The following is a 27,008-nucleotide window of genomic DNA, read 5'->3' as shown; positions in this document are numbered from 1 at the left end:
AAGGCTTAAGCGCCCTGAGCATCGTCTGGACCCCAAAGTGAGAGAAACCTTTGGCTCTTAAGAGGGATGACTCAAGAGCCAGGTCAAAGTAGGTCCAGGTGCAGGCAAGGGCCCTGCGCTAACAGATCCTGCCTGAGATTGAAGTCCCACCTCACTGCCAGAGCATACACTAAGGCGGCTGAGCGATCTCTGGTCCTGGCCCCGTACCTGGGGACCTTGTGGATATGACATAAGGCCATGAGGTCTACGTCTGGCAGACCCCATTTGTCCACCAGGAGTTGAAAGACATCTGGGTGGGGAGCCCACTCTCTGGCATGTATGTCCTGACGGCTTAGGAAGTCCGCTTCCCAGTTGAGGACTCTGGGAATAAACACTGCCGAGATTGCCGGGAGATGACATTCCCAGACCCAAACCAGGATGTTTGCCACTTCCAGCAAGGCTTCACGTGCATCTCTGAAGGTTGAGGTAGGCTACTGAAGTCGCGTTTTTGGACTGGACTTGGACTGGCCTGCACCTGGAGGAGATCTTGCACCTGAGTGAGTGCTCTGTACACTGCTCAAAGCTTCAGACTGTTTATGGGCAGACGACTTTCCTGGGATGTCCACCGTGCCTGAAAGGTATAATGACTGGTTACCGTGCCCCATCCATGAAGACTGGCATCTGTGGTGAGAAGTTCCCAATTTGAAAACCAGAAGGGGCGACCCTTGTCCAGATGGGCTGTCTGTAGCCACCATGAGAGGGAAAGTCGAACCTCCAGAGAGAGGAATCAGATGATACTGCCCACTCCACCAGGAGAGAATCATTTGTTGAATGGACCTGGGTGTATTCCTCCATATCTAAGTTGGATACCATGGACCCCGGAACCTGCATTGCTGAGTGAATGGATACCCTCTGATAGTGGTGCAAGTTGCGCACATGTAAGTGTAGTGTCAAAATCTTGTCTGCTGGCAGAAAGATCCTCTGTATTCAAGATTCCAGGAGTGCCACCCGATGTACCATCCGCTGTGTCGGAGAGAGGGAGGACTTCTTCCAATTGATGATCCAGCCATGTGTTTGCAGGCAGTCCACGGTCAGCTGGAGATGGCGTTGTAACCCAGCCGGTGAGTGTGCCAAGATTAAGAGGTCATCTAGATATGGCAGGATTCTGACTCCCTGGCGCCTGACGTGGGCCGCCATAACTGCCATTATTTTGGTAAAGACCCGAGGGGCTGTTGACAGACCAAAGGGCAGTACCCAAAACTGGTATTGTTGCTGCAGAACAGCAAACCATAGGAACCTTTGGCGGGTTGGAGTAATAGGTACATGCAGGTATGCATCCTGAATGTCCAGGGAAACCATGAAATTCCCAGGCTCCAATGCCAGGACAATTGATTGTAGAGTTTCCATGTGGAACTTGGGCAGTCAGATAAATTTGTTGAGGGGTTTGAGATTCAGAATAGGCAGATGAGACTCATTCGACTTATGAATCAAAAAGAGAGTGGAATAAAATCCAGTTCCTCTCTGAGCCAAAGGAACCGGGTATTATCACACCTGAACTCAGCAGGGAGTGAATGACCACCTGGAGGGCCAAGACCTTGATAGGGTCTGATGGGGGATCTGCACAAAAAATTGTTGGGGAGGACGCCTCAAAAAGGTGTGAGCGTACCCCTGAGAGACAACTTCTCGGACCCAGGCATCTGTTGTTGTTTGACGCCAAATGTCGGCAGATCGAAGAAGTCGGTCCTCCTCCCTGGGATCCCCCAGGAGGAGGCTCGCCCCATCAGGCAGAAGGTTTGTCGTCCGACTTGGAAGCCGGACGTCTGGCCGACCAAGACTACTTGGTCCGCGGCTTGGTGGTCTTGTGTGAACTAGACTGCCTGGGAAAGGACTGTTCTCTTTCCTTAACCTGGAAGCGAAAGGACAGATAAGAGGACAGCCGAGGATTAGGGGCAGCTGCTGATGGCAGAAAGGCAGATTTTGAGGCTGCCACTGTAGCCACAATCCTGTCCAACTCTGCGCCGAACAGCCTGTCTCCAGAGAAGGGTAAGGATTCAAGTGTCTTCTTGGATCCCGTGACCGCCTTCCAGGACCGTAGCCAAAGGACCTGGCGAGCGACTACCGAGGTTACAGACGCCTTAGAGGCAAGGAGTCCAGTATCCAATGCAGCTTCTCCCAAATAAGAGGCTGCTTCCTGAATATGGGAGATGTAGGCCAGTTGTTCCCTGGTAGCGTCTGATGGCAGGCTCTCTTCCAGTGCCTCTGCCCATCCTTTGATAGCCTTAGCCACACAGGCCGCACTCATATCTGGCCAAGTGATAGCGCCAGAAAGCAGATAGACTGACTTGAGATAAGTTTCTAGTCTTCTATCCGTGGCATCCTTAAGGAAGGATGTAGACGGTAAAGGCAGCGTGGAGCTTCTGACTAAGCATGCAACATGTGAATCAACAGTGGGAGGGACTTCCCACTTAGTTCACTCCCTAATAGGGGGAGAGGGTAAAAAGACTCTCGTCTTTTTGGGACCTTAAACTGTTTGACAGGAGTACTCCAAGCTTCTCCCATGAGCTCAGTGAGCTGTTCTGACTCAGGGTAGTCAGCCTTAACCACCTTTTGATGTTTAAACATGGTGTTTTTAGGCTTAGGGGCTGGTCCATCATCCACTATATTCAGGATTGACTTAACCACCCTCACTAAAACAGGAACATCCACTGTTGAATGATGGTGCTCCTCGCCCGTGTGCTAATCGGAGAACCTTGTGCATCATCTGCCTCTTCAAATAATGCATCAGAATCTGAAAGCTGGGTAGACTGAGAGGATGATACAGTCCGCCTATGTGCTTTGGTAGGTATGGCCACCTGTAACCTTTGCTGAGAGGCGGCAAACGTTTGAGCCATATTCTGAACTGAGTGAGCATAAACATCCATCCAAAAAGAATGCATAGGGGGTACCGACATAGTAGGCTGTAATAGCTGTGGGTACCCCATGGTGGGAGGCAGCATGGGGGCTGATAAGCAATCCACTAGCTGCATCATTACCAGGGATAAGGAGGACACCCAAGGTGGCTCCTGGGCAGGGGCTGGTTAAGTTGGACTGGTGAGTAGATTTATAACAATTAGCACACAGACATTCCTGTGTGAAATCCTGAGAGGACAAGCCCGCAAAACGGGATTTGCATGTAACCAGCACAGGGGCCTCAGCCTTTTGTTTATCATTGCCTTTAGAAGACATAGAAATAGCCAGCAAGTAGCACACAATAAGTTTATAGCTAATAATGCAATGTGACAACCTTCAGAAATACAAGTAAATGTGAAGTAATATTGAACCCCTACACACCTGGTAGTTGAGGTTTTAAGAAAGAGCAGCAGGGATAGATATAACTGACACTCAGAAAGTTTAAGGCAGTATATCACAACAGCAGAGCTAGCACAAGTCACATACAATGCATATAAATATGCTTATAATGAGCACTAAATCAACTACTCAAGCATCAAAGGGCTTGTAGGACTTGTGCATTGTATAACCTGGCCCCAGGAAGAGGTATACAAGGAGACTGGACCCGAAACTCCTGAGACCTGTAGCTTCAAAAAAGCCCTGATTAATGGCTGCTTAGCATCTCATATGAGGGTGAGGAGGAGCAGCTCAGAGGCGGGAAACCTCTTGCGAGGGATCGCGCTCTGGGCTGGGGGAGGTTGCTGCCGGGGGAGAGCTTACCTCCCCGTTGCTGCATGAATCGCTGGGTGCCGCTGGTCTCTTACATGGTCCCCGACGCCAGCATTTAACTGACCCGGCGGTCTAGTGGAGCAGCAGACGAACCAGTCGCCCCACTGCAGCATCCTCCGGCAGGTATCCACCGCCGAAGGTAAGGACTGCACAAGCAGGGAATCGCCTTACCTGTTCCTCTCCGTCTGCCTGGCTGCAGTCCTGGGTCCCCAGTGGAGCAGCTAGCAGAGCCCAGCTGGCAACCGCTGCAATCACCGGACCACTCACCGGTGTTGCGGCGCCGGCGAAGGTAGCTGGAGCAGCCGCACAGGTGCCCATTAGGATGTCTTGCTGCTTGCTCATAATAATAATTAAAAAACTCATAAAAATAAAGCTTGGGGCTGCCTAAGCAGTCCCCCTGTTCTAAAGGTGCGACCGTTCCTGTCCAGCATCAAACGTAAAACTGTCTGCCTATGGCTGGGGGTGGGATATATGTGGAGGAGACCTGGGGCATCATGAGAGCTAAAGCTTTAACTGTTTGATGCCTGGATCACTCCAACCACACACACCCCATGGTATCCCTGTGGATTCCCTATGGAACCTGAAGAAGAAATCAGTTTTTGGTGATGTCCAACTGGTGCTTTCTGATTCAGGAACAAATCTTGTATCCTTCTCCTGAAGCCTGCACATTGCCAGGCTCCTCTTACACTATAGTGCATATGCTCAATGAGTGCAGCTGACAGTGCTCATGGAACCTAACCACGGTAGTGTGACAAAGCACAGCATATACCCTGCCTGTGAGGCATTAGGAGAGGATATACACTGGGTTCCTGAGCCAGAAATCTTTTCTCAATCCACCCTGAAGAAGGTGCTCTGTACCAGAATAAAGTCTACTAAATTCAAAAGAGTAGCACTGTGTGAAACATATGTTTAGCAGCCTTAAGACTTGCAATGCACGTAGCCCCATATGTATCTTTACCTAACACAGGGAAAGGCTTATCCACTCCAATACATTGCAAAATGATTTGTGAGCCTGATTCAGTACCGATAGCAAGTGCAACTACGGACGCAGTTCAAGCAATTGCTTGCCACTGCGCATGTGTATAAGCCACACTGTGTTTGTGCTGCGATTACACTGCGACTACAGAGGCACAGAGGAATCCATCGCAAAGTGAGTGACAGGCTGTGAATGTTTGGGGGTGGTGACAAGGGAGTGGTCGGAAAAACGCAGGTGTGCCTGCCCGATTGAACGCTGTTGCTTCGGCGTGCATAAATTAGCCACTACGTTTGGATACACAGCTTGAGAGCCCACAACGTGCTAGGAGACTTGCAGTGTCTGTGGCAGGTCAGACCTGCTGTATATTCTGCATGAGTGGCCGATGTTTGTCGATTGTACAGATGTTTACACAGAAGAGCGACATTGGACGGATGTGAGAAAGCTGTAGCTGAGCTTTGGCAAGCATTAGCACATTTTAGCAGCTGCGTTCCGTAAGAATTCGCAGTTGCGATCGCAATTACGATCCGCACTGAATCAGGCCCTGTGTGCGCTATGTACCAGTTGTCAGCTGCATTACATTAAAGAAATACATTATTCTAAATGAACTCGCTCACATCTATGAGTTATCTGACAAGACATACTTTGTAAATGGAAGCAGGCAATTTTTTTGAATGCATATTCACCGACGACAGGTTTCTGCTCAAGTACACGTTCTATTTTAATAATCTTTTTTAAAATCCACATACATCTTACCTCTTACCTCGGACGCGTGAGCACCGTGCAACACTGCAAACAAGACGCATCTGAAGGTAAAAAGTTGCACGGAAAGACGCTTGTCTCTACCGAGCCATGGCATGGCGCGACTAGAAGGGCTGTTTAACACGCAAGGAAGTAACATGTATGTGGACACACCTGTACTAATGCACTATTTATTATACTTGATACAAAAAGTAATCAATACCACGCAAATAGTGGATCCCAGCCATTTTTTGGACAGCTTCCAAACGAACCGTTTTATCTGTTGACTGTGTGTCTTTCAAGAGAAGCCAAATGGGAAGCTCATGATCCTCCATATTTACTTTGTAGCATTGTTCTATAAAGAAAAAAAACATTCTATATGACGATCAGCTCCTACTTATGGTCTTAAGAGGGGCTACCATTGCACTGACCGCCAGAGCAGCAGCCCCTAGAAACATACTTGAGCTGGCAGAAAGGAAGGGGAGTGTATTCCCATTGGAAGCACTATCTGCCAATCGCAGTCCGTACTGCCTGTCTAGTAGATAGCGCTTCCAATGGGAATTCACTACAATTACTGGGGGCTCACTGGTGGTTGCGGGTTTTTACTGGGGGGACTGCTGCACTTAGGTAAAATTTGCCACCAATGACTACTATGTTTGTCTGTTGAATAGTTAGAAAAGCAAAAGCAACTCAAGGACTTGTAACAAAAACATCTTCACTAAGCCCTTCCTTCTCTCGTAGAAGATGGATCTACTCCAATCCTCCAACAGGTCATGTTTTGTGGTTTTCTTTAATCCTGCATAAGTGAGTTGATCTATTTTGCAGTGTCACCTGTGTCCACAGATAGAAATCCAGCATACATGACATGTTGGGGATACTTGAGTACTGGATTTGAGAACCCCTGTACTAATGCATAGCAACATTTAGATATCATAAGCCTGAATAAAGAGTACTAATGTGTGCTGAGCCTTGGCAAAGTATGGTATAAAACTTATGTATAATAGTCAAATACAAAAATATATTTATGTGTGTTTCTAACAGAAAAAAATATTCCACCCCATGAATCTGCATTTTTTTCCCTTGGGTTTTAGATTAGTTATTTTAGTTATTTCTTTATTGTATCTTTAGATTGATCATTATCAGGGGCGCTGAGAGAGAGGGGGAGCGGGTATTGATTACCTTGGTCCGGGCTTGTTGGAGGGGCACTGCGGGGGCCCGGGTCTGCTGCTCCTTCCCTTACCACTCTAGTCCCCAGATCTGACCCTGGCTGAGGGACACAACGGCTCAAGTGACACTACAAGTGACACTACAAATTCTAGTGGGGCGGGGTTACACTTTTATTATAAGGAGACATGGCCACAACTCCTTACATTAGGCCATTCCCTCTATGGCCCTGATCATTACCGATGTCTTCTCCATTGAATATTCTATAAAAGGTTAACCAAATGTTTTGCAGTTATTATTAAATAGATAATGAAAGGTAATACCGGATATAGTCAGCATCCCGGCACCAGTATCCCGACCGTTGGCATCCAGAAGGTAAGTATCGGGGTTTAGGGGCGTGTTAAGTTTAGAGTTAGAGGTTAGGGTTAAGCACTAGGGGGGAGGGTTAGGGTTAGGCACTAAGGGGGGAGGGTTAGGTTTAGAATGCAGGGAGGGGGAGGTTAGGTTTAGGGACCAGGGAGGGAGACTTAGGGTTAGGATGCAGGGAGGGGGAGGTTAGGTTTAGGCACTAGTGGGGAGGTTAGGTTTAGGCACCGGGGAAGGAGGGTTAGGGTAGGGGTTAGTTTTACTATACTTACCTACCGCTGGTGGGATCTTCACTGTCGGGATGCCGCTGTCGGTATTCTGACCAGCGGCATCACGATCGCCGGCATCTCATACCCAACCAGAGAAATACATGTAATGAACTTATAGTAAATCTTTAGAGGGATAAAAAGTAATCTCAACAATTTATCTGACAACTAAACCTGAAGAATGTGGAGTGTGGGGAATGAATTCTCGGTAGCCTTCACATTTTATAGAATGGAAACTTACAATTTTCTAATAGAAACACAACATAAACTGGGTACACACTTAATAATATTTCGTCCGGTCTATTGAATGGATAATATATCGTTTGCGGACCGGCGGGTGTGTACAAACGGTATGTCCTTCACAGCCATATTGCATCGGTCCTGCAGCATATCTGATGCCCTATATACTGTATCTGCAGATATATCGGCGCATCTTGCTGTTCATATGGGCGACCACGTGACTGTCCGCATACTTGCTGCAGGGACCGCCAGTGATTGACATCTCAACTGGATGGGCAAATTCAAATGTCTGCCTAGTTGTGATGTCAGTGCAGACACATCGAGCAGCTGATGGGTAAGTGTGTATAGCTTACCTGATCAGCCGCTCTAGCGGCACAACAACAGGTTGGCAGATAGATCTGTCAGGTGGGTACCCAGCAAGAGACAGTTTCTGAAAGATTATATTACAGTCTTTCAGCCTGTTTTCTTGTATTTACATTCATTATAGTCACTGTATGTTATACATGAATCCAGAATGACAATGTAATGTATGCAGTTATCTATATAATTAGTATATTCCCCACAATAAGTACATTACCGCTGTCATGTTCTCTTTTGAAGAGCTGTGCAGAAGCTTCCAGAGCTTTTCTGGCTGTTTTATGAAGCTCCTTTCTTACCTTGTTTGTGATACCTAAAACACAAAATATAAGATACACAAAATAGTGTCTATAAAACGAATGGTTAATATTGTGGATATTCATAGAAACTAAATTCCTAACCACTTACCCTGCAGTATGAGATAGTGGAATTTCTGAGTATCTAGTGAGGCAGTGGAAGTATGTATGACCTTTTTAGAATTATACTATATTAATACATTATATCTATATATACAAACATACTAGATATATATATATATACACGGGATACGTTCAGAATTGAAACAGTGGGGATTCCAGCATGCAGAATGCCGATGCCGGAATCCCGACACTTATCAGAATGCCGCCGCCGGGACCCCAACCGCCTGGATCCCGAAGGTAAGTAGTGGGGTTGGGGGGAGGGTTATGCACTAAGGGGGGAGGGTTAGGTTTAGGGTGCGTGGAGGAGGAGGTTAGGTTTAGGCACAGGGGAGGGAGGAAAAAGGGTAAAAGCAGTCGAGATTGTAACCTGGTCGGGATGCCAGCATCAGGAATCTGACCGTCGGGATCCAAAGCACCGGCATCCCGTACCTATCCCATATACACATACTGTATATACACTGTATATATAATAACCTAGTGTTTTATACATATACATGTACACCTGCAGCCTTTATTTGTTTACACTATCCTCGCCTATAACCCCATTGCATTGATCGTGAACAGGACCCCACTGTTTGCTAACATGCATGCAAACAGTGGCTTAACTACAGTGGGTGTGAAGGTTATGGCTGCTATGGTGTCCGAACTGCCTCTGTGGCCTGCCGCTCCCACTGCACCCAGTGACGCACACAAGGTGGGTAGCACAGTCTGGGCCGCCGAAGGGGGCCCGGGTATCAGCTGTGTTGATTTGGTGCTGGCCCAGCAGGCAGACATGGAGAGACAGCACCGCTGGTCGCGAGAAAATCAGAGTTCACGGACTGGCAGCCAATCAGCAGTTCCCATATTCATCCATGTTTGCTGCTGTACTTTGCTGGCACCCCGTCACAAAATCCACACCTGCTGGCTGCTGACGGCATACAGGGGAAGGCGAGAGGCTGCTGGAGGGACACGGGGAGGTGAGTTTCTGGGGGTTGGCATGTTATAAGGAGAATTACTGTGTGACATAAAGTGTAAGGGGCACTACTATTGTGTGTAATAATGTGTTATATGGGGCACTACTACAGTACTAAGTGGCATAATCAGTAAAGGGCATTATTGTGTGGTATAACATGAATGGGTTCTATGTGGGTTTTTTTCATTTTACCTCTGGGGGGGGCACTTTCAAGATCTTGCTATGTGGCCCACCAGTTCTATTTACGCTCTGGCATACAAACACAGAGGGCTGACTACATATGTTCACTGTAAAATAGACTAAAGGCCCCTACACACTAGACGATGTCTTGAGCGATTTGGCCAATTATGGTGCATTGGAATGACAAATCGTTCATATCGCGGGTCCGCTGTCGCATCTTCAGATCTTTAGTACATGCAGAAAAATCTGAGGATGTAGCTAGCGATGCAATGCTGTCAAAACAACATAGCCCCCGCTACATTGTATCACTTGTAATCATGTAGAAAATGGCAAAAACAAGCTACAATCTACACAATACAGATACAACATTTGAAATTAAACAATTTATCAATTGTGATACAAAATTTGTAATATATGTATTGTCATGCAATTGTCCATGTTTCTATGCTGGTGGAACCACACGTCCTCTCAAGAAGAGATTCTTGGCGCATAGGAAGAGTACAAACAGAGGCGCCTATGTGAACAAGAATTATATTGGATGTTCAGATTAAACACCATTTTTCCAAAAGGTCTTAATGAAATGGTAGAGCTTAACTATATTCATTAGTACATGGGAAGTGTGGCACAGGCTCGATCTTAAGAGCTGTCAGCTATCCCATCTGGGTTCTCTCGCTTCCCTCCATTCCCCCTTGCAATTCCCCCCCCCCCTTTGGTAAATATCTAGGATTAAATTAATCGACCTAAGAAATAAGAAGGTTATCAACTCGAATATATACATATATATTTTTTTTTTTCCAGATTTTCCTCCTCATCGTTATTGCTCTTAATATGTTCAAAATCCTCAAGATTCTAACTATTCTGAGGTTACGAACAATAATATATGTATCCATCCAAACCTGAATAGCAATAATCAAGGGAGGCCTTGTAGACCAATCCAATGCCTAATATCTCTTTTTCTTTTATATAGAAAGCATTTTTGGGTTTGTCAATTCATGTGCGATACGATTTAGATATATTGTTGCTACAAGTCTTCCTATTCTGTACTTTCATCTAGATACCTATAGATATACATCTGTTTATGTAAATTTATTTTTAAAATGACTACTAATAAATTAGAGGACGTTCAAAACATTCCTAATATGTGGATATATCTTTTGTATGTATATTTATGTGTCACTTACAAATACTCCGAAATAAATTATAATAATAATAATAATAATAATAATAATAATAATAAATTCTAATGGTATATGAACACTGAGTCTAATGATCTTGGATAGGATCATCATCACGACAGCCAAACATTAAGTTTAGATCACATGGGATAATCTCTAACCAAGCGGGGTTCCAAGCAACGGCACTACAATAGACACAACACGTAAAGCCGTAATACGTTTGGGACACGTGACTTCTGATCACGTGTAACAACAAAAGCATATGAGCAGCAAGCCTTGTCATTCCTTGAGGTCACGTGATACAACACATCAGACCCATCTAGCCCCGCCATTGGTGTATTCCTTATATGTGACATTAATGTTATTTTACTTCCCCAGTGTGATGTTCTGGGTTGTTTGTGGACCCGGGGTGGTAGCAGGAGCGATCACAGAAGCAGATTTGAAAATAAAACTAGGATTTTTAATAAGTGCTTGAGTAGACATATAATGGCAGTAAATAAAAGTCCAGGAATATATAAATGTGCACAAGAGTTCTGTGGTGGGAGTAAAGGGTTAATGTCCAAGTAGAAACAATTAGAGCTGTCCAGGTGTGCAGGTAGTGAAACTGAAAATAATCAAAACAGGTATGCAGGTAGTGAACTGAAAATAAACAAGCCAGGTATGCAGGTAGAGAACTGAAGCGCAGGATGTCAGCAGGCTCAGGCACTCAGGTATGGGCAAGGGTGATGGAGGAAGCGGGGTAGTCCAGTGGGAGCTAGGAGCTGACAGGCAGACTGGCAGACAGCGAATTCACAGGAACAGGAAAGCACAGAGAACTCCCTCTCAGCTAGGCTGAGATACACGTTGCACTGGCAAAGAAGGAAGGCACTGACCCTTCCTAAATACCCCATGCCGTGCTATTACTGGCCGGAGGGAACATGTGACTCACCAGGATTGGCCAGCCGCATCACATGGCCAAACAGAATGGCTACGCCGCCAGGCCTTACCAGCGCAGAGTGACAACAAGCCCGCACAACAACGCGCGCAGCCAAAGCCCCCCGCCAGACACCAGCTCCACCACCAGACAGCCCGCGCCACAATGACCTCACAGGTAACACTCGCCTGGCGCCATGCTGAAATACCCTGACCGTGACACCCAGAACTCCGGGGACTATAACTCAGAACGCTGAGGCGTAAAGTACTATACCAAAATCGCAGAGGTTGTAAGTATAGATCTCTTTATAAATTGTGATATATATAAACATTGACATGTTTTCTGTCTGCACTATCCTAATTGCATTTATTATTATACTGCACAAGAAGTAAATGTATAAGTGTATATACTAACCACCCCCCCCTGTAAGGTACACATCTGTATGGACTTGAGATCACTTAGGAGTGGTATTTATTCCACACTTAGTGGAAACAGGGCCATTAAGCCTCTGACGAAGCTGTAGAGCACAGAGAAACGCGTTAGCCGGAACAATGATACAGATTCCGAAGCAATCCTATACAGAAATACACTGTTTCATTTGGACTTCTACCAAGTGATTCTCTGCTCAGGGTCCTAATCGCACCTCTCCTTCTAAAGACACAGGAATACAGGAACTTCCATAGTGGGACTGCACAGAGTGGAAGGGTATGAACAGTTGTTTTTGGACCCTCTCTTTTTGAACCTAATTAACACTAAATAATAATAGCCACCTGCAGGTCAGGTCTAAAATACAATTAACCAGTGTCCCTGATCCATTTTTTGGTTTGTTAACACCGGGATCTTTATTTTTCAAGCATGTTGGATTATTGGATATATTTTATCTTATTTTAAATTACTGCTGTATATTCATTGCTTATTTATATTGTGATTACATTTATGCTTTTTTACTCTTGGTTGTGGGGAAGTGTGCACAGATAAATACACTCCGCAAAAGGACTTTAATGTTGCCAGAGATCAGGTCTTGTACTTTCAAATAATGTATCCTAAACCATACTAATAAGTTTGATCATCTCAGTAACAATCTGCTTTACTGCATCTGCTGCGAGTGTGCAGATATTTCTTACCTTGGAAGTTATTTTGATCTAATGAAGCAGTTTGCAAGTAAATATATGATTTGAGCTTCTCCTGCTGTGCTGCTTGAGTATCCAATGTAATAGCTCTTCTCAGAGACTGAATCTCATAGGTGATAAACAAACACCCTCTGATAATAAAAAAAAGAAAGGAATAGCCAACTTTAAATAGAGGAACAACATAAACAGGATCTTATTGTAATTATTTCAATTGTGAAAACATCTTCTACTCAAATTACCTTCTGAAATGCCATTTAATAATTATTAGAACCATGTGGTGGAAAATTATTGAGGTGCGGTTAAGTGAAACAGTTTCTTTGCAATTATTTTGGTAGTTTTCAAAACATTAGATTTACTAACAGAAAAAATAGCTGTTTTACAAAGTGCCACATTAGACAATGAAGACTCGATTTTATTTACATGGTAAGAGTATAACGTGTGGAATTTATAAAGCTTAGGTGGGACAACTGCCGTAAAAGTCTCCAATAAAAGAGGTGGCTATAAGGCGAAACAGTGCAAATAGCAGATGTGTTCTCACCCACTGGCTGGCCATATGCTACATGGCCTGAAATGTCCGGGGCGTCTGAGCTCCTGGAGGAGCAGCATATAGTGTTTTTTTCCAAATTATGCATCTGGGTCGCATCACAGACGCAGCGAAAAGCCACTCACAGTGTATCAGAGAGAATAGGCTGCGTCTTTAACTGAACAGGAATTGGTTTTAAAAAAACGTACAAAGTTGCATATGAAGCACTTTGCGTTAGGAAAGGTCGCAGCCACTCACATCGAAGACCTGCACAGATTCAAACCAGTCACACACCAAATAGATCAGTGTATGTAGTTTTGATGCTTGTATGTGTTCTAATTACGTGAATAAGATGCACGGGACGTGGTGTACAGAGAGGAGCTATGAAGGAACAGTAAGATAGGCCACAGGTACAAATGTGTCTTATTATGATGAATAATATTAACTGTTCCCCTTTTGTTGATTTAATTATTAGTTTAGGGGTTGCCAAAATATTTACATGTCGCCCACTAATTTATTCTGTATTTTAGTGGTCACATTATGTACTGTATGTAGTTACCTATAATGTTGTTCTCTCAATCCAACATAATCCATAGTGCAAAAAAAATCAAAACAGTATAAAGAGGAGTGCTTTGTAGCTGTCAAATGAAAATGTAATTCTGCATAGGCTGCCTACTAAATAAAGGAAAAGCCAATCAGCTGTGGTCTTTGGGCCTGATTCAGAGATCTACGCTAAGCCGATGGTTAGCGCACATCACCGATGTTTTGGGACTCTGCACATGTGCAGGACCCGTTCTGTGCATGTGCAAAACGGGTCCTGCAATCTCGCTTGGAGAACCCCCAAGCCATAGCACGACTTACATTCTGCGGTGTTTGAGGGTGGAGCGGGGTCGTGGCTGGCCAACATTCCCAGAAATAGGGGCATATCACCCCCATTTTCCGGGAGGGACGAGGCCAGGGTCTGCGTCAGTGGACGCAGATTTCCTTGCCTCGCAAGTGAGCAGGACCCGGCTAACCTGCGGTAAACTTCAGCTTTCGCAGCCTGGCCGATGGTCGCGATGGTGATTCCAGGCTGCGACCTCGGTCTCAGCGATGGGATCGCAGATGCATCAAGGAGGTGTCTGTTTCCTATAGACACCTCCTTCTGCATTAGCATTATAGATGTACAGAATGGCACAGCTGCTTGTGTGCTGCTCTGCAATTCCATCTCTAAATCAGGCCCTTTGTAACAGGGACACAGGTAATACGATTCGTCATAATTGGTCATATTCATGTTTAATTATTCATGTTTACAGGGGCACACATATTAATACTTTTATTAAAGGTAAAAAAACACCTTTTAACATTTATGCCCTGGTACTGATCGCACAGATTAAATGCTATTCAACATTCGATTGGGCCTCTCTACATGCAGCCCTAGAGTACCAGCCAGATGCTGAATAGCACTGGTCTATTACTATATTGAAGGTGTAAGACCAGATGGAAAACTGCATGCGCTTTAGAGGTTATAAAACGGAAACTCAAAATCACTTGCAATGTGTTGCAGTCTCCAAACCGCAAGACAGTAACCCGTGTGTGATACAGTCAGGTGCATAAATATTGGAACATTGACAGAATTTTCATATTTTGGCCTCTATTCACCACCACAATGGTTTTGAAATGAAACAAACAAGATGTGCTTTAACTGCAGACTTTCAGATTTAATTTGAGGGTAATTACATAGAAATCGGGTGAACGGTGTAGGAATTACAACGGTTTCTATATGTGCCTCCCACTTTTTAAGGGCCAAAAGTAATGGGACTATCAATTCAAAAGCTATTTCATGGACAGGTGTGGACTATTCCCTCGTTATTTCATTATCAATTAAGCAGGTAAAGGGTCTGTATCCCTTACATACAACATGGACTATACAACAGAGAACTGACCTTTGTGTCCCCACTGATGCAATAATAACCATTTTATAGAAAACTGGTCATTTTGTCCAAATTCATATAATAATACAAAGCCAAGCTTTGACTAAAGTGTGGATTTTTGTGCCCCAATTCATAATATGTGGACATTTTTTTAACTTATTAATCTTCCACAGTTTATACTGGAAGGGTGGAGAATGTGCTAGACAACGCTCAAGGAGAGTGAGGAGTGACCAGTGGTGCAAACAAGGGGGGTTTCTAAGTAACCAGAAACCCCCCCTGATGGAACAAATTTTTGTTTTTCTGAATGTGTCATTTAGACACTTCCCCCTCTTCACAGACCAGCAAATCGTGGCATTACACCATGAGGGAGTGGGTCCTGACCACACAGATGGGGATGGGGCAAAGCAACTGACTTATCAGTGGTCAGAGGAGTGATGACCACTGATGAAGCCCCATCCCCATCAGTGGTCAGAGGGAGATGTACATTTGCCCCTGAGTGACAGTATCTCCACACTCGAAACACTGAACTTAACACCCCTTTGATAGTCAAGCAACTGTATTCCAATACTCAAGAGGGCCTTATATGGTCAATCGATTAAAGCTGTCTTTAAGCATGACTGTAATGTGTTCATTGTTGAGTTTATCCATTTATAATTTAAAAAATGCATAAAGTATTAATTTCGCATTGTTTCTAGGTCCATGGGTTATATCTCAAAGGAGTATAACCACTGGGGACTTGGGCATCTGAATCCAAGAGTGTCTAATAAAATGTGGCTATCCGTGTCTAAAAATTCGACACAATGGTACATTTCTACTACAGTATCTCTACCAAACCGATCGATAGTGTGCATAGCAACAAACAAAAATCTAGGGAGAAGGAGCTGTAATTGCGGCTACCATTACCATTATACCACTTCATCATGAAGTGTAGGACTATTAAGCGAGAAGTAAATGGGGAAGGACAGGTGTTGTATTTTTAAAGAGGCAATCATTTTAAAAGCTAAACCAAGCCGGTTTAAACTTTAAAATGATTGCCACTTTAAAAATACGGAGAGAATCGCATAAATCCAAGCAGCGGCTGAAGATCACAAACTTTTACATTTAGCTCTATAAATCTATTTATTGTGAATTTTTATTTTATACATAACTACTGATTCTTCATTAATCTATCAGTCATTGCAATAGATGAATACTTGAACTTACCCTAAAAATAGAGATCCCGTAATCCTGGCAATATTTCCTAAAACAAAAACAGGTATAAAACTAGTCATAATTCATAATAGCCAAATCAATACAAAAAGATAGTATACTGTTGCTTAACATTTACAGAAGGGTTAAGGGCTCAGTGACGACTATATGTTGAAAATTGCAAATTCGCTAACAAATGCATGAAAAGTGCATCAAAAATAGTATTAATGTCCTATTATAAGCTTGCTCTGGATATTGTGTCTTAAAATGTTAGAACGCAGCACAACCTACTAATTCTGTGCTATAGGACATAATCAGTTCAATAGACTGCATTGTTAAAAGTGCAAAGCAATTAAAACACATTTAAAACACTATCAAGTAATAGGTTTGTAATTTATATACAAATTTAATATTAAATATAGTTAAGAGAAAATATAATGAAAGCACATAATAAATTATCCAACTTATTTCAAAGAGGATACCACAAATTTTCAATTTAAATCTAGAAAAGCATTCATTTTTTAAGATGTTTTTTTATTTACATTCTCAAAATTAATACTACAGAGACATACAAATAAGCATAAAGCAAGTAAGACATGTTCATATAAAGAAAAATGCTAATATAGAAAAGGAAAGAGAGGTGAAGGAAAGGGGGTGGGGGGTGGGGGGGGTTTGTCTGGGGTTGAAGGAGAGCCATAGTATTCCTGGGAGCAGAACTGGTGGGGAGGCTCATTTTAATTAAGTGTATAAAAAGGGTCCTGGACTGCACACCCTGAATATATATATATATATATATAATGGGAGGTGCTACCTGTTGAGACTATTATTGCAGGCACAGAAACAGACAGATCACAAGTGCATAACTCCAAATTACTGATTATATATAAACACATTATGCAATAAAATTTTGCAATAAATAGGGGTTTTTAGCATAATCATGGCCAAGGTTATGGGCCTACCCACCATATCCAGGTAACCTCTGTAGGGTAAGTCCCTAACATACTAGGGTTCAAATCCAGAGTGCAGGACACCCCCAAACAAGCTCAGCCAAGCCACCCGAGGGCATCGCTCTAATAAGAAAAGTGAAGTGCAAAGTAAGAAAGATAAGAGCAGCTGCTGCTGCATGTATAGGATAGAGAAGTGAAAATACAAATATAATAAAAACAAACATATAGGGCTCTATTTACTACAATCCGCATATTGAATGCGGATTGTAGTGTGATATTACCGAGTGAATTCGCATTGCGAATTCAGGCAATATCACAGAGATTTACTATAAATCCCTTGCAGGGACAGAGCTTGTGATAAAGCTCTGTCTCTGCGGATCCCATCCGCACTCTAGTCGCGGTATTTTCGGAAAAAATACAGCGACTAAGAGCCCGCGCATGCGCCGACCAACCACCGCTACTACCCCCCCACCGACGCTAAGCCCCGCCCCCCACGATCGCGGACCCCCGCGACCCCCCCTCCCTTCATTACACTTACCTGCATCCTCCTGGCCTCCGGTGATCTTCTCCGGGCTTCCCGATCAGGTGATCTCCCATACTGCACTGGGACCCGATCACCTGATGACCGGGCCCCAGTGTACTATGGGAGACCAGCTGACCGGAGAGGAGCCATCACCGGAAGCCCGATCACCGGTCCCTGGATTCAGGTAAGTAAAAAAAAAATGTTTAATTTTTTTTTTCTTTTTTTTACAGCAATCAGCTTGCGGTCTGCTTAGACCACATAGCTGATTACTGGTACCGGCTCCCGCCTCTGCTCTCCCCGTTAGAGCAGAGTGGGAGCCCGGTAACCGGGGGAGACCAGGTGGCGTTATTATCACAGGGCTTCCCCCGGTATTTTTTTACAATTTATTTTTAATAACTTAGGTCGGATCACATTTCCCATTACAATTATGGGAAATGCGATCTGCTTTACTAAAAATAAGTGATACTGGGGGTTGGAGTAGAATTTTACTAATTCTACTCCAATTGCCCTGTAATAACTACAGGTGAAACTAAAATAATGTGAAAAGGGTGTGAAAACACCCTTTTTCACTTTATTTTAGTAAAAATAAAGTTAATAAATAGAGCCCTAAGTGTTAAAATGTGCAAAAAAGGAAAAGTGTTATAATGCGATGCCCTGAAGCAGACCAACCAAAGCAATCCAGGGGACCTATGCCCCAAATATCAACCCAAAGTTGCATTTTAAGTAATCTGGATGATTTATTTGAAAGTAATTTTGTTGATAACTGCTTAAAGGGAGGGAGGGTCAAGATATTTCCAATGAGGCGCTATAAGGCATCAAGCTGCATTAAGGATCTGGGAAACAAATTTATTGGATAATTTATCCAAAGAAGCAATAGGGAGTCCTAAAAGAAGGTACCACGGATCTCTGACTATCATTAAAGTAGTCACCTTACTCAGTAGAGCTGCCACTACAAACCATAAAACCACAATCTTTGGGCATGACCACCAGATATGAAAGAAGGTGCCTGTCTTTCCACAACCTCTCCAGCAAAGCGGAGATGTAGACCAGAATATTTTTATTCAGTCTGGTGGGTACCATATACCAAAGGAAATTAAACCTTATAGGCATTTTCTTTAATTTATGTAGAGATAGAAAATTCTCTCTCAGATTGTGGATCATGAGTTCTCTTCCGGGGGACCCCCAAGTCATTCTCCTATTGTAACTCATATTTTGGAATAAGTGGTTTCGTAGAGTGTAGTAACAGGGGGCATAAAGATAAAATCATACCTGATATGAGAAAGTTATTCATTCAATTTTTAAACCTGTCAAATTTGATGTTTTCAGTATGATATTAATGGTTTAAAGTAACATTTTCCAAGATACTTTAAAGTATTCCCCTATGAATCATAGGGCAAAAGACTCCCTCTTCTTCACCTAAATAATCTAAAATCTGTGTTTTCACAGAAGCATTTCACAATGGTCATAGGACGAAAAAAAAACAAGGGGTGAAGAACTTTTTTTTTTTTTTTCCAGAATTAATATTTGGGTGAGGAACATTTTAAAAACCATATAGAACAAAAGTATTTAGTATACTCATAAAGAGCGCTATATTCGGGATCAAATTAATTTTAATTATGCATATAAGATCACCAATAACATAAAAAATATATATATAAAAATTCACATATGTGACATATTTAAACAGCCTTAATATATATCACTGCATTAGGCACCTGTCCAGTTTGACGAACAAAATAGTCTGTATCAATCTTATTCCAATATAGAGAGAGTTCTATTGTAATCAAATACCCAGGCCTTTAGATTAAAGCACACTTGAATATCTTTACTTAGCCAGCTTGTAAAACTCTCCGCTGCCAGCGCTGGTCTCAACCTCCGCCTGGATTTCCAAACACATTAAGCAGTAGGTGTCCTTACCCATATGTGGGCAGTAGCTCAGAATCTTAGTCCTCTACCGTGATGCAAGGGAGGGAGAGCGCGGCCAGGATGAGGCGGCTTACACAGGCAGCAGTCAGCAAGAATCGGCTTGATGTTTAAAGGTGAGTATTAACAGCGGGCAAATGATCAGCAAGTTATTCCATAAAAAGTGCCATATGCAGGAACAGCCCTAACACATGTTTCTCCGCTGTCTTCCTGTAGAGGTTTCCACAGAGGGATCAGCCAGTTTGGTGGCCAGGTGCACTCAGTCTCTATTTATGCTGAAAAGTAAAATTTTAGTCTCATCTGACCAGAGCACCTTCCTCCATACATTTGGGGAGTCGCCCACATGCCTTTTGGCAAACTCAAATCATGTCTTCTTATTTTTATCACTAAGTAATGGCTTTTTTCTGGTCACTCTTCCATAAAGCCCAGCTCTATGGAGTGTACAGCTTATTGTGGTCACATGCACAGATACACCAGTCTCTGCTGTGGAACTCTGCAGCTCCTTCAGGGTAACCTTTGGTCTCAGTGCTGCCTCTCTGATTAATGCCCTCCTTGCCCAGTCTGTGAGTTTTAGTGGGCGGCCCTCTCTTGGCAGGTTTGTTGTGGTACCATGTTCTTTCCATTTGATGATGGAGGATTTGATGGTGCTCTGGGGTATCATCAAAGATTTGGATATTTTTTTATAATCCAACCCAGAATTGTACTTCTCAACAACTTTGTCCCTGACTTGTTTGGAGAGCTCCTTGGTCTTCACGGTGTGATACATCTTGCTTAGTGGTGTTGCAGCCTCTGGGGCCGTTCAGAAAAGGTATGTTTATACTGACAGATCATGTGACACTTAGATTTCACACAGGTGAACTTCATTTCACTAATTATGTGACTTCTGAAGGTAATTGGTTGCATCTGAACTTTTGAGGGGCTTCATAGCAAAAGGGGTAATTATATATGCACATGCCAATTTTCAGTATTTTATTTAAAAAGACTATTTTTACATATATATTTTTCTCATTTCACTTCACCAAATTAGATTATTTTGTGCAGATCCATCACAAAAAATTTGGATTAAAAAAATAAATTACAGGTTGTAATGTAACAAAAAAGATAAACAGCCAAGGGGTGTGAATAATTTTGCAAGGCACTGTATATTATATAATTTAAAACATAAATATGTATTTATTTAATTAGATTAAAAACAAAAATGCATCAATTGGAAACAGAGTGAAATACAAATATATCTAAAATAATCCTTTTACCATCAGAGGCTCCATATCTCAAACTTTATTCAGTTAAAAACAGAGTGTAAAATAGATACATCTAGAATAATCCCATGCCGTTGGCTATATTCTGCTATCTTAATGGGCTAAACCAACCCTCCAATGTATAAAGCGTCATGGGTAACTCCAATCAGGAACTCTATGGTTTAAGATCTTGAGCAAAAAGCTATTTACAATCCCCAAAAATTTAATAATCCTGTAGAGTGCAGATTCTACATTTCTATATTATTCAAGAGATCTATACATTTTGACCATCTCCATTTGAAGACATCTTATTAAAAAAATGTTAAATAATAAATGAAAGCTTTCAAAGTCTCATCATCAAAAATCCAGTTAGCCTAGTGGGTTAATCAAAAGTACCGACATTGTCAAGATACAAGCTCAAATCTCATCTCCGTAATTTACTTATTATGTTCATAAACTATTATATTCTTAACACAACTATTTATAAGGATGAATAATTATCCTAATATACCAGCAGAATCTAAGGTTGCAGTTTTAAAGATGTAACTCTAATGTAGAAAATTCCCATTTTATACAAGACATTTATATATTGTTAATCTCAATAAAATCATTTAGACCCAAAGGTCTAAGAGTCCCTAGTGCAAATGTCCAGAAGGGCTCCCTTCGACAAAATGTATTGAACCTATCCCCTCCTCTGATAGTGGGCTTTATAAATTCAATCTCTTGTATCCTCAGAACCCCAGGATCCCCATCATGTTGCTTAATTACATGTTGGGAAAGACTGTGTGTACCACACTTCTTTAGAACATTATGACTATGTTCCAGAAAGCATATATTTAATGTATGGGTAGTCCTCCCAACATATTGGGTACCACAAATGCATGTAATTAAATATATAACATATTTTGTTTGACAATTTATAAAACCTTTTATTGTACAGCCCTGGGCAAAAGTTTTGAGAATGACACAAGTATTGGTTTTCACAAAGTTTGTTGCTTCAGTGTTTTTAGACCTTTTTTGTTAGATGTTACTATGGTATTCTGAAGTAAAATTACAAGCATTTCATAAGTGTCAAAGGCTTTTATTGACAATTACATTAAGTTTATGCAAAGAGTCAATATTTGTAGTGTTGACCCTTTTTTTTCCAAGACCTCTGCAATTCGCCTGGCATGCTGTCAATCAAATTCTGGGACACATACTGACTGATGGCCGCCCATTCTTGCCTAATCAATGCTTGGAGTTTGTCAGAATTTGTGGGTTTTGGGGATCACTCACAATTTTGCCTAAGAACACAGCCATGATTAAAGAATGGTACCAAAGCATCCTCCAAGAGCAAATTCTCCAAACCATCCAAGAAACTTTTGGCCATGGCTGTTTAGATAGATTCTTGAGAACTAGAATTGAATTGATTTGTTCTGTGTTGAATAAAATACAGGTAATACACCCTGTTTTTATAACAGCTTAAAAGTTTGTTACTAAGCCAATCTTTTTCTATTTTTTCTGATTTGACTTTTTCACCAATTGATTTATGACGGCCATTTAGGGGAGGAGAAAACTCTCCTGCGTTTTCAGTTAAGATTCTTCTGGCCCGGCATTCATGCAGCAGTAAAAAAAGTATTGTCAGGAATGTTCAGTGTGTCAGAAGACAGCACCCTGGCCAGGGTTTCAGGCACCCTTGGTTCCCCTCCCTGTCATTTCTATATCTTTTGAGAGAATTGGTATGGATCTGATAGGTCCGGTGGAAAAATGTGCTTGTGGGCATCAATACATATTAGTGGTAGTAGATGCCACAAGGTACCCGGAGGCCATCCCGCTGCGTAACATGAAATCTAGCACTATTGCTCAGGAGTTAATGATGCTATATACCCATCTGGGAATACCAAAAGAGGTTCTGACAGATCATGGTACCCCTTTTGTATCTAAATTGATGAAAGATTTGTGCCGACTGACTGTTGAGGGTAGATAGGATTACCAGTTCAGTTTATCACCGCAAACAGCTGGCCTAGTGGAACGCTTTAACCAGACCCTTAAACAGATTATAAAGAGGGTGGTGTCACAAGAAAAGCGAGATTGGGATCTCTCCTGCATTATTTGATATTTGATGTTTGCAGTTTGTGAGGTCCCCCAATCCTCCACGGGGTTCAGTCCCTTCAAACTCCTCTATGGGAGGCAACCTAGAGGGATTTTAAAAGTGTAGAAAGAAGGGTGGGAGCAACAGCCATGCCAAGATCCTAATATCACTCAGTTTGTGTCCCAATTGTATGGCAGTTTAAGGTAAATTGCGCCACTGCTGAATGAACATATGGACAGAGCTCAAGAGCGTCAGAAAAGCATTTATGACATTACCACAGTCAACCAGTCTTTCAAACAGGGAGAGAAGGTACTGGTGCTTGTGCCTACTACTGAGAGCAAATTGTGCGCTCAATAGCGAGGTCCTGATGAGATCATAGAGGCAGTGGGACCTGTAAACTACAGGGTACGACAGGAGGGTAGAAGGAAGGAGGCACAAATTTACCATATAAATCTACTAAAACCTTGGAAAGAAAGTGCCAGTCAGCCCTCTTTAGTGGCAAAAAAGACTCCAGACTGTCAGGTACCCAATGAGGTCACCCTCAGTCTTAGGCAAACACAGGAAGTAGGGAGCCTAGTATCACAAAACCAAGATGTTTTCTCTGCTATTCCGGGAATGACCCAAATCATACAGCATGATATTGTTACTCCTCCCGGGGTGATAATAAAGCAGAGACCCTATAGTATACCTGAGCCAAAACGGGCAGCGGTAAAACGAGATGTGGAGATGCTGCACTTGGGGGTCATAGAGGAGTCAAACAGTGAAAGGAATAACCCCATTGTCTTAGTGCCTAAGCCTTCGGGGGCTTTAAGATGCTGTAATGACTTTTACAAGTTACATAAAGTTTCTCAGGTGGACTCCTACCCTATGCCGTGGGTTGACAAGCTGGTGGAGAATCTAGCAAAAATGCTGCCTTTTAGTTTGCATGGAGCCCCAGCAACTTTCCAGAGGGCTATGAATAAGTTGCTTCGGCCCCACAGGGAGTATGCAGCTGCATATTTAGAGGACATCGTCATCTTTAGCTCTGGCTGGGAGTCACACCTTCCAAGTGTAGAGGCAGGGCTACAGTCTTTACGGGCACATGGGTTTACCACTAACCCTGAAAAATGTGCCATTGGAATGGTGGAGGCGAAATACTTGGGATATACCGTAGGCAGAGGGCAGGTTAAACCTCAGCCCAGTAAGGTGGTAGCAGTCCTCACGTGGCCTAAACTTAAAATGTAAAGAACTACTTAGATTCCTTGGTCTGGTGGGTTATTACCAGAAATTCATACCTGATTTTGCCACTAGGGCAGCTCCATTGACTGGAAACCTTAAGATACAATCTCCAGATCAGATAATGTGGTCTCGACCAGCAGAGGCTGCCTGGCAGGATTTAAGATGAGCTTTGTGTATAGAGCCTGGTTTGCAAGCTCCTGACTTAAGCAGTTTGTGTTGCAGACTGATGCCTCTGGGACAGGCTTAGGAGCTGTCCTTTCCCAGGACGTAGATGGGGAGGAGAAACCCATACTGTATCTTAGCCAGAAATTACTGCCCAGAGAACGCAAGTACTCAACTGTGGAACAGGAGTGCTTGGCGATTAAGTGGGCAGTGGAGTCGCTGAAATACTATCTGTTGGGGTGAGAATTTCGGCTAGTCACAGACCATGCACCTTTACAATGGATGCACACAGACAAGGAAGTGAATGCTCATGTGACCCATTGGTTTTTGGCTTTACACCCATTTAAACATGTTGTCCAGCATCGCCCTGGGAAACAACACCTAAACGCTGATGCTCTGTCCAGAAGGTTTGTAGGTCCCAATCTTCCTCACAACCCTGTGGTGAAGCTAGAGGGGGAAAAAGGGGAACTCTGGAGGGTAGTGGAGGGGGTGTCTTTCCAAGTAGATGGAACCAATAGATGTAGGAGAGGCAAGTAGCCTAAGGGGGGGAGGAGTGTGGCAGGGACAACAGGATTTCACTGGTTTAAATGTGGAACCACAGATGAACATGAATCCTGTCCAGGTTTTCTTCAAAGCCAGAGATGAACTGCCGCTAGGCTGATTAGTAGCACCTGTTAGCTAGCTTTAAAAATGGTGCTTGTGCACAGGGATGATGATCCAGATGGTGAATTATTCAGCCAGGTTATAGGCCCGGGGGTGACTAGTGTTAGGGATCCTGGAACTGTGAGTCCAATAAAGAACTGTATTGCTGTTCGGAAAGTTCTGTGTACCAGCCTGTAACATCTTGCCTATGAACACAGCACTGCCCTGTGTTCATAGGCAAGATGCCTGTGGTGAGAAAATAAATGTCTGTTGAATTTTCCCTGGTCTATGTGATTCTTGACTATATATATATATAAATATATATATATGCCACAAACACAAACAAGCAGCGGCACTCGGAGACTGGTTATCGGTATAAATACACAGGTCCCTTTATCAAGGTGCCATATTTTTATATATATACACACACACATACATACACACACATAGATAGATAGATAGATAGATAGATAGATAGATCTATCTATCTAATCTATCTCGTCTATCTATCTATCTCATTCCCACTAGGCTGTTTCAGCGGAGCGCCGCTCCCTGCCTGCTGAAACAGCCTGCAGGCACTGACCCCTCTCATGGACTGCAGTGTCCCACAAGTGGGGAAAAAGCAGATGCATCCGTCACCGCCGGTGTATGGATGCCGGACGAAAAGGGGATACGTCATAAAGACACGCACCCTTTTCATTGGCCAGTCCCCTTTTCGGACGCGCCCGCAGAAGTGCCCTTTCTCTAGGTCCGGCACCCTGCCTGGCGCCAGTTCTAGACTGAACATCGTTTACATATGCACTCACACACATGCACTTAAGTGCCAAAAGTCATGGGATAGATGCCTAGTATCATGCAGTACCCCCCTCTAGCCAGGTGAAGTGCAACATCTAAACAAGGCATCGAATCCACAAGTGGATGGAAGACCCTGGAAAGATACATGCCATCTGGATAGCTTCCCAAAGTTCCCTGATATTTTTAGGTGCAGGATCTTCGGTGAGAATGGACCTCTCCACCATGTCCCATAAATGGTTGGTAGAGTTCACGTTGGACGAACGTGGTGGCTACACCATTTGCCTGAACTCTCCAGAAAGCTCCTTGAACCTATTCTGGACAGTTTGGGACCAATGACACCATTATTCTGCTGGAATATTCCATCATTGTGGGAGTACATGAAGTCCATGAAGAGCTGCACACGTTCATCAAGCAATATAAAGTAGCGGTTACCAATCAATTAATGACGTTTTTAGGCGGACCAGTGGACCCAACTCCTGAACACACCCACCAGCCTGCTCGGTGCCTTGTTGACAACTGGAGTCCATGGCCTCATGGCGTATGAGCCACACCCGAAACTTATCAGCACAAAACAACTGGAATCATGACTCATCGGACCATGCCACATCTTGCCAGTCCTGCCGGGTCCAATTAGCAATGTCACAAGCCCAGGTGAAGAGCTGTGTCCTGTTTCATAGTGTTAACAGGGGCATTCTGGTGGGTCTTCTGCTCCCATATCCCATGGAAGCTAAAGAACACTGAACTAACCTGCTGGATATGCATCTGGTACCTCCTGCATTAAATGTGGATGGGATTTGAGCAAGTGTCGTTTGTCTGTTACCATGCACAGTTCTGGCCAGATACCGCTGGTCACGGTCATTCAGCACCCATGGTCGTCCACTGCTCTGTCAACTGTGGGTGGTAATGCCTTCCATGAGGTATTCCAGGTACAAGGATGACACCGTATTTCAAGGACTGTTGAATGTCTGCACAACTTCGGAAAAGGAATGTCCATACGTCGGGCACCCACTATCATGCTCCACTTGAACTTTGATAATTCCTGTCGCCTTGCCATGAGCAGCCTAGCCGGTGTTCAAACTGACTCAAGAGATGTCAGTTCACAACTGATGCAGGTCTGGGCATTTCACAGTACGGTGCCGCCACCTATTACCTTTACATACTGCTAACCCATGACTTTTGGCACTACTTCTAATATGAGAGATCTTCCATTTGCCCCAAGGCAGGGATGGACTATATGGTAATACACAGTACCATATTAGCTTTATGGGGTTTTTGGTATTTCTCTCAGTTGAA

The 27,008-nt window shown here is 43.3% G+C and overlaps 1 protein-coding gene across 1 annotated transcript in view; it reads right to left on the bottom strand.

Moving 5' to 3' along the window:
- SERAC1 (serine active site containing 1) overlaps positions 1-27,008 on the bottom strand; it is a 203,974-nt gene that overhangs the window by 120,833 nt on the left and 56,133 nt on the right. Inside the window, exons 3-6 of the mRNA XM_088457406.1 lie at positions 16,212-16,248; positions 12,567-12,703; positions 8,024-8,116; positions 5,634-5,765 (exon numbers count right to left, since the gene is read on the bottom strand). Coding sequence (XP_088313532.1) covers positions 5,634-5,765; positions 8,024-8,116; positions 12,567-12,703; positions 16,212-16,248 — 399 coding nt within the window. The remainder of the gene's footprint in view (positions 1-5,633; positions 5,766-8,023; positions 8,117-12,566; positions 12,704-16,211; positions 16,249-27,008) is intronic.

This window comes from Taudactylus pleione, unplaced genomic scaffold (genome assembly GCF_031769625.1).
Source record: "Taudactylus pleione unplaced genomic scaffold, aTauple2 ptg000760l, whole genome shotgun sequence".
NCBI classification, from domain to species: domain Eukaryota; kingdom Metazoa; phylum Chordata; class Amphibia; order Anura; family Myobatrachidae; genus Taudactylus; species Taudactylus pleione.
This window is presented reverse-complemented; position numbering and strand designations above follow the sequence as displayed.